At 52.8% G+C, this 16,038-nt stretch overlaps 5 protein-coding genes across 5 annotated transcripts; 2 read left to right on the top strand and 3 right to left on the bottom strand.

Moving 5' to 3' along the window:
* Window positions 1-1,329: 1,329 nt before the first annotated feature.
* P170DRAFT_454871 (40S ribosomal RACK1 domain-containing protein) lies at window positions 1,330-6,629 on the top strand. Its single transcript, XM_024851482.1, has 10 exons — window positions 1,330-1,590; window positions 1,762-1,888; window positions 1,987-2,287; window positions 2,894-3,038; window positions 3,148-3,454; window positions 3,576-3,988; window positions 4,589-4,677; window positions 4,870-4,996; window positions 5,127-5,444; window positions 5,721-6,629. The coding sequence occupies exons 1-10, from the start codon at window positions 1,384-1,386 to the stop codon at window positions 6,144-6,146; spliced, it is 2,460 nt and encodes an 819-aa protein (XP_024705613.1). The 5' UTR covers window positions 1,330-1,383; the 3' UTR covers window positions 6,147-6,629.
* Window positions 6,630-7,156: 527 nt separating this feature from the next.
* On the bottom strand, window positions 7,157-9,329 carry P170DRAFT_435506 (sugar porter family MFS transporter). Its single transcript, XM_024848951.1, has 4 exons — window positions 8,843-9,329; window positions 8,095-8,792; window positions 7,791-8,031; window positions 7,157-7,716 (listed from the first exon to the last, which is right to left on the bottom strand). The coding sequence occupies exons 1-4, from the start codon at window positions 9,036-9,038 to the stop codon at window positions 7,253-7,255; spliced, it is 1,599 nt and encodes a 532-aa protein (XP_024705612.1). The 5' UTR covers window positions 9,039-9,329; the 3' UTR covers window positions 7,157-7,252.
* A 134-nt stretch (window positions 9,330-9,463) lies between these two features.
* P170DRAFT_435505 (NAD(P)-dependent alcohol dehydrogenase) lies at window positions 9,464-11,146 on the top strand. Its single transcript, XM_024848950.1, has 3 exons — window positions 9,464-9,774; window positions 9,830-9,958; window positions 10,025-11,146. The coding sequence occupies exons 1-3, from the start codon at window positions 9,751-9,753 to the stop codon at window positions 10,985-10,987; spliced, it is 1,116 nt and encodes a 371-aa protein (XP_024705611.1). The 5' UTR covers window positions 9,464-9,750; the 3' UTR covers window positions 10,988-11,146.
* Window positions 11,147-11,178: 32 nt separating this feature from the next.
* On the bottom strand, window positions 11,179-13,713 carry P170DRAFT_492059 (Zn(II)2Cys6 transcription factor; the record flags this gene model as incomplete). Its single annotated transcript, XM_024854028.1, has 3 exons — window positions 11,179-13,383; window positions 13,440-13,516; window positions 13,588-13,713. The coding sequence occupies 3 exons, from the start codon at window positions 13,711-13,713 to the stop codon at window positions 11,370-11,372; spliced, it is 2,217 nt and encodes a 738-aa protein (XP_024705610.1). The 3' UTR covers window positions 11,179-11,369.
* An 80-nt stretch (window positions 13,714-13,793) lies between these two features.
* P170DRAFT_445640 (uncharacterized protein) lies at window positions 13,794-15,819 on the bottom strand (the record flags this gene model as incomplete). The annotated part of the gene is made up of 3 exons (XM_024850728.1): window positions 13,794-13,854; window positions 14,462-15,480; window positions 15,544-15,819. The coding sequence occupies 3 exons, from the start codon at window positions 15,817-15,819 to the stop codon at window positions 13,794-13,796; spliced, it is 1,356 nt and encodes a 451-aa protein (XP_024705609.1).
* Window positions 15,820-16,038: the final 219 nt, after the last annotated feature.

The following is a 16,038-nucleotide window of genomic DNA, read 5'->3' as shown; positions in this document are numbered from 1 at the left end:
GACCACCTCCTAAGGTGGCACCGGAGCCTGTCGGTGTATCTGACGACCCTCGCCCCGCACGGAAACAGCGTCGGGTGCCTGACCCTTACGCCATCGATTCCGATGACGACGAGGATCTTGAGGAGCTCTTGGAAGGTCCAAAGCCTCCCAAGCGCGAGGAGGAGAGCCTGATGGATTTCTTGGCTAGTGCTCCTCCGCCACCCGATACAAGTGGGCCTCCGCAACCGTTCAGCATGAACGTACCACCTGCGAAAGCCCCCTCCGGTGGTGCATCCTCCATGAAGGCGCGAATTCTCTCCGCGAAATCCTCTAAAAACTCCCTCCGCCCACAGCCAACACCTGTCAACCCTCCTGCCGCAAACTACACTACCAAGGTTGGCATGGAGCGGAATGGAACGAGGTCGAACTCTTACAACCTGCCCTCCGTTTCCGAGCGGCAAACAGAGACCAGTGCACTGGCTGATTTCCTGAGAAGCACTGGTCCTCCCGAGCCTCCTGTTACTCGCACCCCACCACCTGGTCCTAAGAGCAAGACCAAGGAATCAGGCAGTGGCTTCTCTCGTCTGTTTGTGCGTCGAAAGAAGGTTGAAGTCTGACGGACTTTTACGAATCATTACATTCTTTTTTTCCCTTTTCCTCTCTCCTTTTGACTCATTCGTTTGAGATCTCCTTCCTGTTTTGACACGTTGCGAACACGAAATTGCTATATGCTGGCGATGATATGTGTGTCCTTTGAAAGCGTTCTGAGCCGTATGACGAACTCCTTTTGTGTTTATATCCCTGAGTGATACTCCCGTCTCCCTGTTTTTAATTCTTTTTGGATCTCTTATATTGGATGTGGCCGTATAGGCTTGGTTACCTTTTTTTTTTTTTTTCATCTTCTCCTATACTCCATTTTGTGACTTTTTTTTCCTGGGGGATTACTCGCGCTGGAATTGTTTGTTCTGATTTTCGATATCAAAAGTGGTAATACACCGAGTGTGTTTACCTTTCCTCTTTTTTCTTCTATCAATACCATGGGATAAATTGGCGGCTTTCTACGGGGATTTGTTTGTTGGTGACTCTATTTTCATATTGCCGGATTAGGCCCGGACGGACTAGTATATCTGTCCACAATGAATTCTCTTGACTCTACCATATTTGTTCACCAAATAGAAAACCCAAGTCAAAGTAAATATTCTGGTTTCTGAACATGTGTCCACCACTCCATGCATCCAACCAATCTATCTGAAAACGCGTGGCCCAAGTTGGCCGGAACAACGATCCTCCGGGCGCACCGGGAAGATCCCCTTGAGCGCGGCGTGGCATCAATGGGCCGCTGTCCCATATAATCAATCCCCCAGAACACCAGTGTCGACCGCCGCGACAATTCACCACTCGACCATGGGGTCTGCGTTCACAATGAGGTCCGTCCTCGGTCTTTTGTTCCTGTGTCTGGTCCAGCTCTCGTCTGCTCTGCACTTCGACCTCTCCGCCGTTAGCGGCAAGAATGAGCGATGTATACGCAACTTCGCCCACAAGGACCAGCTGGTCGTGGTGACTGCCATTGTGAGCGGTACCAAGGGTGATGGCCAGGAGGTTAACATGCAGGTATGTGAGGGTGATTTCGCCTGGATGGTTATGTGCTGGGGGTGGAATTGGAGTGGTGTTGGTTGTTGGTTGTTTTGTTTTCTGGGATCGGCGTTGGATGATGAAGCTCTTGGTGTTCTTTATTTTTATTTTTATTTTCTTTTCGCTAACACATCTTCTTGTCGGATATAGATCAAGGATTCCTTGGGCAACGAACACGGTCGCCCCAGGAACATCGTCGGAGAGACTCGCCAGACCTTCACTCCTCCCCAGGACACTTCCTTCGACGTGTGCTTCGACAACCAGCTTACCACCCGACGTAAGTTGTCCCCTTTGACAATGGCATCCGAGACGCCCTCGGAGCTGTCTTTCCTCGTCTGCTCTTTCCGGGACGTTCATATCTAACGGTTCTCGCAGAGGGCGTGTCCAACCCCTACCGGTCCGTCGAACTCGACGTCGACATCGGCGCCGACGCCCGTGACTGGTCCAGCATCCAGGCCCACGAGAAGCTCAAGCCCATCGAGACCGATCTCCGTCGCATGGAGGAGATGGTCGCCGAGGTGGTCAGCGAGATGGAGTACCTGCGGGCCCGTGAGCAGAAGCTGCGCGATACCAACGAGAGCACCAACGAGCGTGTCAAGTGGTTTGCGTTCGGAACGATGGGCATGCTGGTTGGACTGGGTGCTTGGCAGGTCGTTTATCTGAGGGCTTACTTCAGGTATGTCTTCTTTTCTGTCCTATCCGGTTCATTTGGGATGAGAAAATCGCAACTAACGGCTTTATTTCTCCAGATCCAAGCATCTCATCTAATCTAGACTTTTCCTTTCTCGTTCGTGGTTTCTGTCGGTTGGAGGAAGAAGAAGAAGGCGGCTTGATGCTGTTTGTTGCTTCTTTGTTTTCATTTCTTCATGACAAAATACGGAGTTCTACAATGCATTTTACGCCGAGTTGAGTTGGTCTTCTTTCGACCTTATGTAGTCTCGGATGTATCTCACGCTACACTGTTTGAATACTTATGATCCTATGAATTATATACCGAGAATGGGTATGATATTTAGCGATGTATAGTATGTAGGACGGTTTGAGGGTATTCACCGATTTAGACACCTGTTTTGATGGACCAAGGAGAATTTTCCAATCCCGAGCTAGAGGAGGGATGAAATACCAAATATTAAGAAAAAATGGCGTCAAACTGATTGCAATTCTCCAGAACTACTGAAGTTCATCTTTGAAATCCGCATAGCTTGGTTGGTCCATGCAAACACCGCAAACAGTTTACCTCCGGATGATGTCAATCCCGTCAATTATTCATCGGCTCCGACAGCTTAACTATTCGCCATTCCCCAGCTCTAGTCTCGCCTTCCCTCCTCTCCCCAGATTTCCCAATATCCCAAGACCAAAAACCACCAGGGAAAAGTCACCATGTCAGCCCCACGATTCATGCACACCATCCTGCGCCCCTCCGCGTCGTCAATCCGGACCACGACTCTCCTCCCCCGTCGCTCCTTCGGCATCTCGGCAATCCGCGCAAAAGATGGCAGCGAACGAGACTCGAGCGCAGCCTCGACGACCGCCCAGCATCGCGAGAACCAGACCTCCAAGCCCCCTAACCAATTCGTCCCCCACTCCACCTCCACCATGACCAAGGACTACCCCAAGGTCGGCGAGAAGCCTGCGCCCCCCGAGATGCTGAACTCGGTCGATCCAAACTACAGACCCGCGGACCCGTACCCGGGCAAGGTCGAGCACTTCACCGGCGGTCGGCAGCAGCCCGGGGCGCAGAAGCCGGAGCTGGGGGTCGGCGAGATGGAGGGGATTACTTTTAAGGTTGAGCCGCTGAAACGGACGGGAGAGGATCTGGCCACGATGAGGGCGAGATTACTCTGTTAGTTCTCCTTGACCTTCGCCTTTTACCTTTTACCCTTTGCCCTTTGTCCGGACTTAACCGCGCTTTCTTCGCGGGCTGTGACGAAAACGAGCAAGACGCTAACAGCTACAAAATCCAGACCAGAGTCGCAAGCGCGGCATCCTCGAATCGGACCTCCTGCTTTCGACCTTCGCGGACGTCTACCTCAGCAAGATGGACAAGGCGCAGCTCCAGGAGTTCGACCGGTTCCTGGACGAGAACGACTGGGACATCTACTACTGGGCGACGCAGGATGCGCCGGAGGAGGCCGAAGGCGTGGCATCGGACACGCCGACGGAGACGTGGAAGCGCACCGGGGCCAAGAGCGGTGAGTGGACGCAGACAGTCGGCGCCTTCAAGGCTGCATACCGGCCCGTTCCGACACGATGGGCCGACTCGGAGATCTTGACTCTGCTGAGGGCCCATGTGCAGGATAACAGTGCCACTGGGTTCCATGCGGCGAAGAATAAGAAGACCGGGGGGAGTGGGTTGGGGCGGATGCCGAATGTGCAGGTGTTTGATTCTTGATTGGGAATATAGGATTGGTGTTGCTGTATAGTTGTTGGATGTTGTATATTATGTGTTACATTGTTTGATTGTACTTGGTATATAAAAGATTTCTTGGATTGCTGTTTGTTAAGGAATGAGGGTTTGATAGTCAAGGTAGAGGTATACATCGCTAATGATATCATTGGATGCATATCAGTACTGCATTTGGTCGATTATGATGTCTGTTGTATTGGTCTCCAGGCGCCGTCGAGGTGCGAAGAACACTGATGGAATAGCCTCAAAGATAGTATGAAGCAATAGACACAGTGATATACCGGGTTCCGTACTGTATGCCCAATCTGAAACAGAATCAAGGGAAAGCCCGTGCTTTGCGACTCCGTATGTAAACTACGAGAAGGAGAGCGTTGTAACACGTGACTCGCTTGTTAGGGCTTCCCGCCACGTGATTCCACAACAAGCGGGCGCCGGCAAAGTAGGTTAGGGTTTGGCTGAGCTCCTCCATCGAACGCTGTGATTTTATCCCCAGCCCAGAGTCAACGACAATTGCTCCGCCCGCGTTCATCCTCCTCTCTCCTCTCGCGGTCCCCTTCCATCGTCTCCCAGACTCCGAACATGGCTGAGCAGCTGGTCCTTCGCGGCACCCTCGAGGGCCACAATGGCTGGGTTACTTCCCTTGCCACCTCTCTGGAGAAGTAAGGGAAATTCCGGCACCTGCAATTTCACGATGAAGTCCATACCGAAATAGGAACATGTCAAGAAAAATTCTTGTGATGATGAAGAAAAAATTTCCTTGAACATGGGCTGGATTTCGCTGGATGACATGCAATATATTCGTTCATATGGACTTGGGTTTTCTGACATGTCTCTCTTTCTCTCGATTCTAGCCCCAACATGCTGCTGTCTGGCAGTCGCGACAAGTCTCTGATCATCTGGAACCTCACCCGCGACGACCAGGCCTACGGTTACCCCAAGCGCAGCCTCGAGGGTCACTCCCACATCGTCTCGGACTGTGTATGTCTTGCGAACCTTCCCCTTTGAGATTCGAGGAAAACCACTTGCGAAAGCTGGGTTACGAGAGAACATCAAACAAATGATGGGAGAAGAATTTTCCGGCTGACCGTGTGGGTTTTGGTTTTTCTAGGTCATCTCCTCCGACGGTGCCTACGCTCTGTCCGCCTCGTGGGATAAGTCCCTCCGTCTGTGGGAGCTCTCCACCGGCGAGACCACCCGTACCTTCGTTGGCCACACCAACGATGTCCTCTCCGTTTCCTTCTCCGCCGACAACCGCCAGATTGTCTCCGGTTCCCGTGACCGCACCATCAAGCTGTGGAACACCCTCGGTGACTGCAAGTACACCATCACCGACAAGGGCCACACCGACTGGGTTTCCTGCGTGCGCTTCAGCCCCAACCCCCAGAACCCCGTCATTGTCTCCTCCGGCTGGGACAAGCTTGTGAAGGTATGCAGGAATTTTCCTTGTTACAATTCGTCACCCCCCCCCCCCCCCCCCCCCCCCTCCAACTCGTGCACTCGAAGCGAGGCCGAGATTTGTTTTGAATTTCCAGAAGATGTTTGCATATCTACGTATTTGCTACTTCAGAGCCTTATGGCCATGAGACAAACAATCACCCAATGCCTGATGGACACCAAACAAACTGCAATTTTGTTGATCACCGTTTCTACCAAATGAAATGAAATGAGAATGAAAAGGACCAAACTAACCAATTCTCAACAGGTTTGGGAGCTCGCCTCCTGCCGCCTCCAGACCGACCACATCGGTCACACCGGCAACATCAACGCCGTCACCATCTCCCCCGATGGCTCCCTCTGCGCCTCCGGTGGTAAGGACGGCACCACCATGCTCTGGGACCTCAACGAGTCCAAGCACCTCTACTCCCTCCACGCTGGTGACGAGATCCACGCCCTTGTCTTCTCCCCCAACCGCTACTGGCTCTGCGCTGCCACCACGACCAGCATCACCATCTTCGACCTCGAGAAGAAGAGCAAGGTCGACGAGCTCAAGCCCGAGTACATCGAGAAGGGCAAGAAGAGCCGTGAGCCCGAGTGTGTCTCTCTGGCCTGGAGCGCTGACGGCCAGACTCTGTTCGCTGGTTACACTGACAACAAGATCCGTGCTTGGGGTGTCATGTCGCGGGCATAGATTCAGATAAAAATCAAAACATTTTAAAACCGTGAGCTTGTTTAAATGTTCGAAAAAAGGGAAGGGAACAAAAAAACATTGCAAGGAGAGAGAGAACAAATGAGAGGAAAGAAATAACCATTTTATTTTCCAATTTTTTTTTTACACCCTGTTCACTTTTTGTTTTTTTTCTTTCCCCTTAAAACTTTCGTCCACTATTAAGGGCAAGCAGGCTGTTGGTTTGGGATGTATGAAGCCATGAGCAATGAAGTACCCCCCTCTGGAGACGTGGATTTTATGTTCTAAAAGGGCTCCTTAGTTGGATTTTTCTTTTTAATAACTGAAGTCAATCTCTCCGGGGCGGGTTTTCTAAACATGTCTAGACCGTCACTTGATTTCGTCATCTCCATCTATCTGACGGGATGTTTGGGATCTTGTGAGGGGATGGACATGCGATGTTCTAATACCACTTTTTTTCTCCAAGACATGAATGTTCTTGATTCGTCGATTGTTTTGCCTTCGTATTCGTGCTCATGGGGTTCAAGCTTAACTTGCCTGTCTGCCTGGTATTTTGGAGGTTCGTGTAGATCTTGTCGACTATGTAGTATCCATTTTCAAGATGTAGTAGCTGTGGGTGATGTGCGAGTCCTTTAGTCTCGTAGAGCCCTTGCTATATATATGTAACTACCAAGATCACGGTAATAATGGACACCCTGCGAAGTACATCCATCTTTATCTAAATCTAAGGTCAACCTCCCTAAGAGATCAACATCCTCACGATCGGAGGCGGTCGAATCCTGTATATATTTCTGGCGGAGGAGCGGGTGCCGGCCTGTTATATCACGTGGACACCCTTCCCTGTCGAAGATAGTACCTGGGTGAATAGCAAAACCACTACTTGCTTCTCTATATGTCCCTATACACACTTGACTGTCTATCCTACTGGGACTTTCCCTGTTAATGAGCGCTCAGGTCCTCAGGGCGGGATCAGTGGCCGGTCACGTGCACAGGGAGCTACTGTGGAGGGCTTGGCAGGATGGTAATTAACTGGAGTCCTGTTGCTGATTTTCAACATCATGAAGAGGCTGCGCAAATGGCTATGCAATAGCGCAATAAACAGCCTTCCGTCACACTCGGAATTCTCCAGTTTCACTCTTCGCGTCGGCAACTTCCATGACGTCCGCATCGTTGTCCGCAAATGCCTGGTCCCCAAATGCGATCGCAATCTCCTCCAGGCTGTGGTTTGCCGTCTCCACGTAGTAAAAGTGTACCAGGCATGCGGAGGTGAGACAGAACCCCCCAATAACCAGGTAGAAGAAGCCGTGGATGCCCGAAAAAGCCACTGGAGACACCATGCCAATGACGAAATTGAAGACCCAGTTACTTGCGGTGGCCAACGCCATGCCTTTGCTGCGGCCCCGGAGTGGGAAGATCTCGGCCGGTAGAAGCCACGGCATCGGGCCCCAGGTGAATCCGTAGACGATGTTGTACAGCATCACAAAGGCATACTGCCCCTTGGCTTTGAGTTGGATGTCAAGATCGGCCTCGGTGAAGGAACAGACAATGCTGAGCAGTACCGCCATGACAAGACCTGTTTGTTGGTGTTCCACGAGTCAGTCTCAATCCCCCGATTTCTGCTTGGGAAGACCACCGAAGAAAACTCACCCCCAAGAATGAGCAGAGGCTTCCGGCCCCATCTGTCCGCTAGCCACCATGTGACGATGGTTGCAGCGGTGTAAGGAATCGAATTTGCGGCCGTGTATAGCAGCGATTTGGGCTCGTCAAATCCAGCGGTTGCGAGGGTGCTAGGGAGGTAGAAGGAGATGATGTTGATTCCGTTGATCTGTGCGAACATTTGCACTGTAACACCAACAATCGTTCGTTTACGATATCGCGTGAACATTTCCTGAACGTCTCACATTAGCCGTGCTCGGAAATATGCTTGACACAGACAAAAGAGCGAGCCTACCCCCCACGAGGATTTCCCTAGGTTAGCTTCATAGATAACGGCTTCTTTTATCTCCAGGAAAACCCGCCGAACATGCTCCGCCTCGGTGTCACCATCGGAGTGGAGGTCCGCCACTGTTTGCAAGCTTTCCTGCATGAACCCATTCATTGCCAGCCACCGCGGTGTTTCCGGGAGGAAGAAGGACATGCTCAGTAAGATGAAGGACAGAACAATCTGGATGATGAAAGGACCTCTCCAGGACATATCACTTGGCAGGAGGAAGTAGAAGCCGTAGTCTGCCCAACAGGAAAGCATATATCCGGCGATCTGGGATGTGTACTCAATCCCGACCATGAGTCCCCGGCGATGGGGAGCGGCGATCTCCGTCTGGATGATGGGCACCGTCATGGAGAGGAATCCCACCCCCAGCCCCTGAATGGTCCGACCCACCACGAAGGCCGCAAACCCAGGCACAAACATCTGAATGAAGGAGCTGAAAAAGTAGATGAAAGCGCCAATGCGGACGCACTTCTTCCGGCCCACCATGTCCCCGACTCGGCCTGCGATGAGTGCGCCGGCCGCCGCCGACGCCTGCAGGCAGGCAACGGATATGCCTGTGATAGAGGGGTCCACTGACGAGGTTGACCCGTCAGCTCCTCCATAGTCGCTGAAGAAGCGGGACACAAATACCGGGTTGACCAGCAAGCCGGACATGATGCCTAAAACAGTCAGAGTGGCTCAGTAGGTTGGGTGACCTGGGCTGCTTCACCAGAATTGTACCCGAAAAGCGCATCTCCCAGCCCTCCAAACGCAGAGGTGGCCCAGAGTAGAGGTGCGCCTTTGAAGGGATACCGTCTACTGACCGACTTGGGCTTCATCTTTCTCTCCAGCCAGCTCAGCTGCGCCGTATGGGATTCAACCGCAGCATTGGGCCTATCTTTGACCGACCCGCCGGAGGTTGGCATTCTGGAGACGATGGCGCCGGAAGGATATTGATCAAGCGAGATGAAAACGACGTTGCGGTTGCAGACACAGCCAGAATAACCATTTTATGTCCATCCCATCCTCGGAGCAGAGGGGGGTGGCTCTATTTCTACCCCAGCTTTTGGCCATAAACAAGGAGAATTTCCATCCCCCAGGTGCAGAGGGACTATGGGGAAGTGGAACCAGAACTGGCACGGTCACGACCCCCGCGTCTCCAGATTCACTAGGTACTCATTAAGGATCCGAAGTCTTTCAGGCCGACCCGGCGGGACCTGACGGTTCCGAACGTCGAAGTTCCCACAGCATCGGTTCCGATGGCAAAAAAACCCCCACGCCAGCGGCCCTGGTGGAGCATGCGAGAATATCTACCAATGAGTGTTCCGGCATTCCTCTGATGTTTTGGCCGATTCAACCCCCGAATGATCGACCATATGCACCACGGTGAATCTAGATGATTCAACTTACACCTGGCCGGAAAGGTACTGTCTTAGACCTCGTCGACCCACGTTAAAATGTGATATCAGGCCTTTCGGAGGTGCGATATCGGAATTCGGAGAGTCCAAACTCCATCGGATCCGCCTGGATGTAGCTGGACTGTCAACAAGATGGAACTCACCTTTCACTCTGGTACATACCTATAAAATCCTGCACCAATGTCCAATCCGCGCTCCATGAACGAAACAACAACAGGACATGGATACTCAAGCCACTGACCAGGTTCGTTCCGCTCCCAAGTCTGTCCTCAGCGTCCAATCCACTGATTCAATCCCAGTCTGCCAACCAGGCCTTTGTACTACATCCCGGGGGTTCATTTACCTTCGAGGAACGCAGCATACCTACCCTTCGATCAGACCGCGACATCCTAGTTCGAATCGCCGCCACCGGTCTCTGCGGATCAGATGTGAGTCCACTCAAACGACATCCTGCGATGTGGAGGCAATGAAACTGACGAAGCTGTGCCGCGCAGGTCCATTACTGGCAACACGGCGCGATCGGGCGATATGTGGTCGACAGGCCCATTATTCTAGGACACGAGTCGTCGGGGATCGTGGTGAAGTGCGGCAGTGGTGTTGAGGGATTCGTCCCAGGCGATCGCGTTGCGCTGGAGCCCGGGGCCACCTGCAATACCTGCCACCACTGCCGCGGGGGACGCTATAACCTGTGCCAGTCCGTCCGCTTCGCTGCTACGCCCCCGCATGATGGAACGCTGGCCACCTACTACTGTGCGCCCGTGGAGTGCTGCTACAAGCTGCCACCACAGGTGTCGCTGCGTGACGCTACCCTGATCGAGCCCCTGGGTGTGGCAGTCCATGGATGCCTACGGGCGGGCCCCATGGAGCAGAGATCCGTGGCTATCTTTGGAGCGGGCCCAGTCGGTCTGCTTTGCTGCGCCGTTGCGGCTGCCTTTGGCGCGTCCACGGTGATATCCGTGGACGTCGTCCCGAGTCGACTGGATTCTGCGCGGAGGTATGGCGCCACGCATACGTACCAGATGAGCGCCGAGTCCGCCGACACGAACGCAGCGGACTTACTGGCAGGTGCTGGGTTGCAGTCCGGGGTGGACATTGTTCTGGACGCGAGTGGCGCCGAGCCATGCGTAAACTGCGGCATCCTGGCCCTCGCGCACGGCGGGACCTTTGTGCAGGTCGGGTTGGGGAAGTCGAATCTGTCCATCCCTGTGGGCCAGATCTGCGACAAGGAGATCGCGTTCAAGGGGAGCTTTCGCTACGGACCGGGGGACTTTCAGCTGGCGATTGGGCTGCTGAAGTCGCGGCGTATCAGCCTCGAGGGTCTCATTACCCACGAGTTCGCCTTCTCGGAGGCGGAGGATGCGTTTAAGAATGTGGCTGCCCGCCGGGGAATCAAGTCCGTGATATATGGCCCCGGATTCGACGACGGTGCACTCAAAGCATATCCGGCGCACTTATGAATTTGAATTTATCGATTAGCAACCATCATAGGCGTTGGGGACACCCGGGGGTGGATGAATGTTATATCTACTATGATCTAGATTGTGCATACAGCATGTATACCTTTATGACCTGGTACAAGGTGCTTTAAAGACGATATCGAGATGGACCGCCGAATCACCTGTCCAGTCCATTCCATGTCATGTCCCATAACCAATACAGCCCGCCGTCAGTTTGCTCGTAAGCACCGTCCGCCGGACCACTTCGGAAATCGCCCGTGCAATTCCAATCGTCCGCGGGCAGGTGAGATGTGCCATGTGGCTGTGCGCTTTCCTCGAATGGCTGATGACCTCGAGAGCAATCAGCACCCGGATCTAAGGCTAGAGTTAAGACAAGTGAGTGTTAGCAAACGCCTGCATGCGGTATTTCACCCCGGAGGTAGGCTGCCTCACCACATTGGACAGAAACCAAGCTTTCATTCAGGCGATGGGCTCTGCCGGTATCTGTCCCTCTTTCCATTTCCGTCAACGAAGTGCTGGAGTCCAACGTCACGTCAAACGGCAATCGAAGAGCGTCTTCCACAGACATGGACGAAGAGTCAACTCGAGTCTGATGGCCGAGTGGCTGGCTTGCTCCAGAGATGGGGATGAGCATAACTTCTGATTCGCGCCGAAGGAGCATGGCAACGACGTTCTTTAGGACAACGGTGCTCTGTTTCGACAGGGCGGACCGCTCCCCAATCCATTGCTGAAGACGTAGGATCCGAGTAATAGTGCGCTTGATCTCTTGTGCTGCATCCGATAGGGGCTCCGAAAGCGCCACCACAGCCAGCACAACCGCAGCGTTGAATAAATTGATGGCAAGGAAAGCGACAAGATGGCTTTCCGCGGCGAGACGAGCAAGGTCGGGCAGTTCGGTGATCCGCGAAGTCCTCGCCGCAGCGTCCATCCATATCTCAGGACTGGTGGTCCGGGCCGTGGAGCGTGCACCGTCGGAGTATACGTTAGAGTGACTGCTCGAAAGGTCCGCGGGAGAATAATAAGCGGGAGAGTTCGCTCCGGTCTCCCCCCGTGGTCTGTTATTTACAGTGGATAGATGGTCCACTTGCCGGGCTAGCAAAGGTCGATGGAGTACAATAAGAAGGTTGTCGTAAGTCAGCTGTAATGATAGAGCCTGTAACGCATATGCCCTCCGGCTTGGCTCATTATTGGCCGGGATATCTTTCTTGAGATCCAGAGTCAGATGTGGCGGTAAACAGTGGCGCCATTTCTGAAGATCCTTAGTGGTGTGCTTAACCAATGCGTAGTATGAGTCGCCAGCCAACTGATCCGAAGTTCCAAAGGTGCGTGAGCCAAAGATAGCCTCGAGGGCTGGTGAGGCAATCAAGTAAAGCTGGTTCAGCTCTCGCTGGTAGGTGGAAAAGCATATCGTATGGTTTTCAAGCGGGGGTGTGAGAAACCTCGAGTTCTCAAGTACATCCGCTGGCATTTGAAGATTGCAATCCTTGTCGTTGATTCCCAATGGCCGGCCATAGGTGATCGAAGCGAACCTGTCCCACGTGTAGATCGTCCACCAGACTCTCTTGCTCTCCTCGATGTCGTCGAATTCGCCATGCGGGAGTTGCCGTTGTAATCCTAAAGACTGAGCCATTTTGATGGTTGTCCCCAGTAACGAAAAGGAGAGATTCGGACGACCGTGGTAGACATGGTGCGACCCTAGAAGGATGCATGTCTGGGTCGCAGTGACGGACGGTTCATCCATCAATTCCACCAAGTTTGACTGGACGAGATTCAACAAGTCTGTACTCCACTTTTTCCAATCTTCGCTGTGATGTGCCACATCAGCACCGCTCCTCTGGGATCGATACCAGGCGGCCATTCCCAGGATGACCGCTAGAAGGAGGAGAAACGGTCTTTGGGATGGATATGCCGAGCCATCTGCAATGGAGTGGAGTCTCCGGCGGAACTTTGGCTCATATATGGCGAGGGAGAACCAATGTACGGAATCAAAGTAATCTTCAAGCAGACCGTGCACAAGGTTCATCGATGGAAAACGTTGGCCCAGGATTGAAGATATGGGCATGCGTTGACCGGTTGCTGCAGGGTTCGAACGAGGCGCTCTCATGCCGGCAGCCTGGTAACCGGGAATGGCGAAGGTGGCTTGCTCATCAATGCGGTGGCTACCAAGCTCACATATTCTTCGAGCAATTCCCATTGCAGATTCCGCTTCACCGTAGCTGAGAGATGGTGAGGGGATGTCCCTGCCTGTGGAAACGTTAGATTCGCTATCGTCCCGAAGCGCTCGTGTGGGTAGAGCCCCATCATGATCTCCATCCCGCGATTGCTGGGCAGGTGCCTCCAACGAGAGCTCGCTCTCCTGTTGAACCCCCCTAGGATTCCTTTTGGTCTTGATGCGCCTACAATCTGAATGTCAGCTGCCTGTAACTTGGGGCCATGCGGGTTTACTGCTTACCTCCACGAAGTTACCCTGTGGGGTCGGCAGGGAACGTTGGCTCGGCTACACTGAGAACACGGCCGGAAAGGGTCACACTATGGCCATGCAATTGCTCAGTACATATCACAAGGACCGTGTGGATCATGCCAGAGCAGGATGGATTTACCCGATATTTATGATGGCGACATCTTTCACAGGCGCTTCTGACTCTAGTGGGTAACGGCGACCGGACATGACTTGTGCGCTCCGACAGGGTGGATTCTTCCGAAATAAATCCGCCTGCACGGTTCATACTCATGATAGTGTTATGGAGGGCAATTTTTCTGATCTCGGACCTTCATTCACCAGGTCGATGTGCCTCTTGAACACTTTTCACGTTTGTTGTACCTGACGAACAATTTCATGTGGCGGTTCGAGGGCTTGGCTGGGATGACTAAAGCGCTGAATTACGTGATCTCCACCGATTCAATATAAAGGAAGGTCTTTATGCAATTTCTAGTGCTCCAAAATGACCAAGAAATCAAACGCAGATATCCAGTAGGTAAAAAGCGAGGGGTGAGCACAAAAACGGCAAGGGAAAGCCTTCGATCCGGCGAGAAAACCAAGTCCATATGGGTATAAATAAGTCCTTTCATGTTACCATTATGGATACTTCATTTGCTATTTTTAAATGGGCTGTGGTTATCTTAAAGATTGAATTTACATCAAGGAACTTGCCCCGGCGCCATCAATTTATAAGTAGATTATTCTGTATTCTGGAATAATTGGTGCCTGAACTAGAGGTGCTCGCTCGAGATCTGGCGATGGCTGTCACAGGTGAGACGTTCTATGGTAATGACGATTGACGACACAAATTAATTAACTACTCACGTCTTTTAATAATCATCGGAAAGAGTTTTGCCTGTCAGTGGAATGCTGATTCCTGCACAAACGTCTAGTTGCAGTATCTGGTTAGGGTTCTATTTCATTCTATCTGATTCAGATGATCAGACCGTCTCAATCACCCATGTATCTATCCAACAAACACCATGAGAGCCTACCGGACAGCTTCATGTCGCTCGTTCGCCTGCCTGATAAACCCGTCCCGATATTCCTTCGCCAGGTCCCGGCTGTTGCGATACGCCCTCAGACCCTGTTGGTAGGATTCCGGACTCCCGATCAAGGAGTAATGCCCGACCCGGGTCATCACATAATCCGTCTGACGGCCTGCGCCAGGGTCGAGATTGCTCGGGTTCCGGGTCGGATGGGTCGCGTAGATGCCCAGCGTTCCGTCTTGGAAGGTAGAAGCGATCGTGTAGGCGTGGTTATCGCGAGTGGAATCCTGGGCAGGGCCAAGAGCAGGAGCAGGCGCAGGATCGGAGCAATCGTCGTCATCCTGTGGCCGGTTGCTGCTGTTGCTGCCATATTGCTGGAGGGCATGCATCGCTCGGGCGCCCAGAGCGCTATCGTACAAGGCCTGACGTTTCAGCACGGGTGGCGAGCCGCAGTGGCCCTTTGCCTCGACGAAGAAATTGGGCGTGATGGGACGGTTGCCCTGGCGGGTGGGGATGATCTGATCACTGAGCTGTTCCCGGACACGAGGATGCAGCTGGTGAGGCGGCGCGCCGTGGTAGATATCAGGTTTGGCGTTGGCGAGGGTGCCGTCCGTGAGCGGCGCCAGGTTCTTGAAGGGGTGATTGCCGCCATCGTGGAAGGACGACGATTGTTGTTGCGGCCCGTCGAGGATCGGGAGGATTTTCTTGATCACAAGCTGCTCGTCGGAGGTGCTGTCATTCAGGAGGGTGAATTCGCCAAATTCCCTCTGCAGGGAATCTTCGGACAATGCGAGGGACGGGCGAGGCGCTCGTAACCGTCTTTGGATCTCGGCGATGTTCTCCGCTGTACAAGGCTTGGTCCCGTCTGGATAGGTGGAATTGGGCATGAAAATCCCGTGGTCGTACAGATGGCTTTCAAAGTGTGGATCGTAGACCGTCGTATTTCCAGTCTTTTGAGTTGACCGCTCCAAGCTGGAGTCGGTAGGATCCATTGAGTCCTGGCTGAAGTGGGCTGGTGCGGGATACTAGAAGCAAGAGTTAGTATGTTATGCGTCCATTTTGTCGAGAAACAGCTAGCGATAACCCACGTTTCTGATGCCCGAGAGGTCTGGCCCTCCACGACGGGAAAGCTTTCTGATCTCTTGTAAACAAGTAGCCGAGCAGTTGCGCAAGAAATCAGGAGCAAAGATGTGAGGGCGAGGAGACGAGCTACTCTGGTTTGAGGACAGGAGGTGGTATCGTCGGTCAGCTTCTCGTAACGCGCTCTTGGTTAACCACAGCTTCGTAAGTTTCGCCCAAAACAAGGGAGGAGGATGAAACGTGTGACGGTTTCGTTGTCGAGGCTGATGCTTGGAGGACGGCATATAGAGATTCTGTACAGTAGAGCAACGGAAGAGAAGACGGTAGAGATTGAGAATCAAGACCCGTTGGTGGGAGGCATGCCATGAGCTGTGGTGGGCTGGTCTGTGGGCGGGTTAGAACAAAGAGAATGGGTGGCATCACCACAAAGCATCCCGTATCCTGAACCTTGATCACAATCCATATCACTATACATGGAATATTTCAATTTGTTCAAGTCTCTA

Source organism: Aspergillus steynii (assembly GCF_002849105.1).
Source record: "Aspergillus steynii IBT 23096 chromosome Unknown P170scaffold_3, whole genome shotgun sequence".
Classification (NCBI taxonomy): domain Eukaryota; kingdom Fungi; phylum Ascomycota; class Eurotiomycetes; order Eurotiales; family Aspergillaceae; genus Aspergillus; species Aspergillus steynii.
This window is presented reverse-complemented; position numbering and strand designations above follow the sequence as displayed.

What these genes read in the sequence shown, in the direction of transcription:
- P170DRAFT_454871 (XM_024851482.1), top strand. Translation starts at nt 1,384, where the DNA reads ATGGGGTCTGCGTTCACAATGAGGTCCGTCCTCGGTCTTTTGTTCCTG. An exon ending in CAACCAGCTTACCACCCGAC is followed by an intron (nt 1,889 to 1,986) that starts GTAAGTTGTCCC and finishes CGGTTCTCGCAG; the next exon opens with AGGGCGTGTCCAACCCCTAC. An exon ending in CTTGCCACCTCTCTGGAGAA is followed by an intron (nt 4,678 to 4,869) that starts GTAAGGGAAATT and finishes TCTCGATTCTAG; the next exon opens with CCCCAACATGCTGCTGTCTG.
- P170DRAFT_435506 (XM_024848951.1), bottom strand. Translation starts at nt 9,038, where the DNA reads ATGCCAACCTCCGGCGGGTCGGTCAAAGATAGGCCCAATGCTGCGGTT. An exon ending in GCTTTTCGGGTACAATTCTG is followed by an intron (nt 8,793 to 8,842) that starts GTGAAGCAGCCC and finishes TGACTGTTTTAG; the next exon opens with GCATCATGTCCGGCTTGCTG. An exon ending in TAGGGAAATCCTCGTGGGGG is followed by an intron (nt 8,032 to 8,094) that starts GTAGGCTCGCTC and finishes TGAGACGTTCAG; the next exon opens with GAAATGTTCACGCGATATCG.
- P170DRAFT_435505 (XM_024848950.1), top strand. Translation starts at nt 9,751, where the DNA reads ATGGATACTCAAGCCACTGACCAG. An exon ending in ATACTCAAGCCACTGACCAG is followed by an intron (nt 9,775 to 9,829) that starts GTTCGTTCCGCT and finishes ATTCAATCCCAG; the next exon opens with TCTGCCAACCAGGCCTTTGT. An exon ending in CCGGTCTCTGCGGATCAGAT is followed by an intron (nt 9,959 to 10,024) that starts GTGAGTCCACTC and finishes TGTGCCGCGCAG; the next exon opens with GTCCATTACTGGCAACACGG.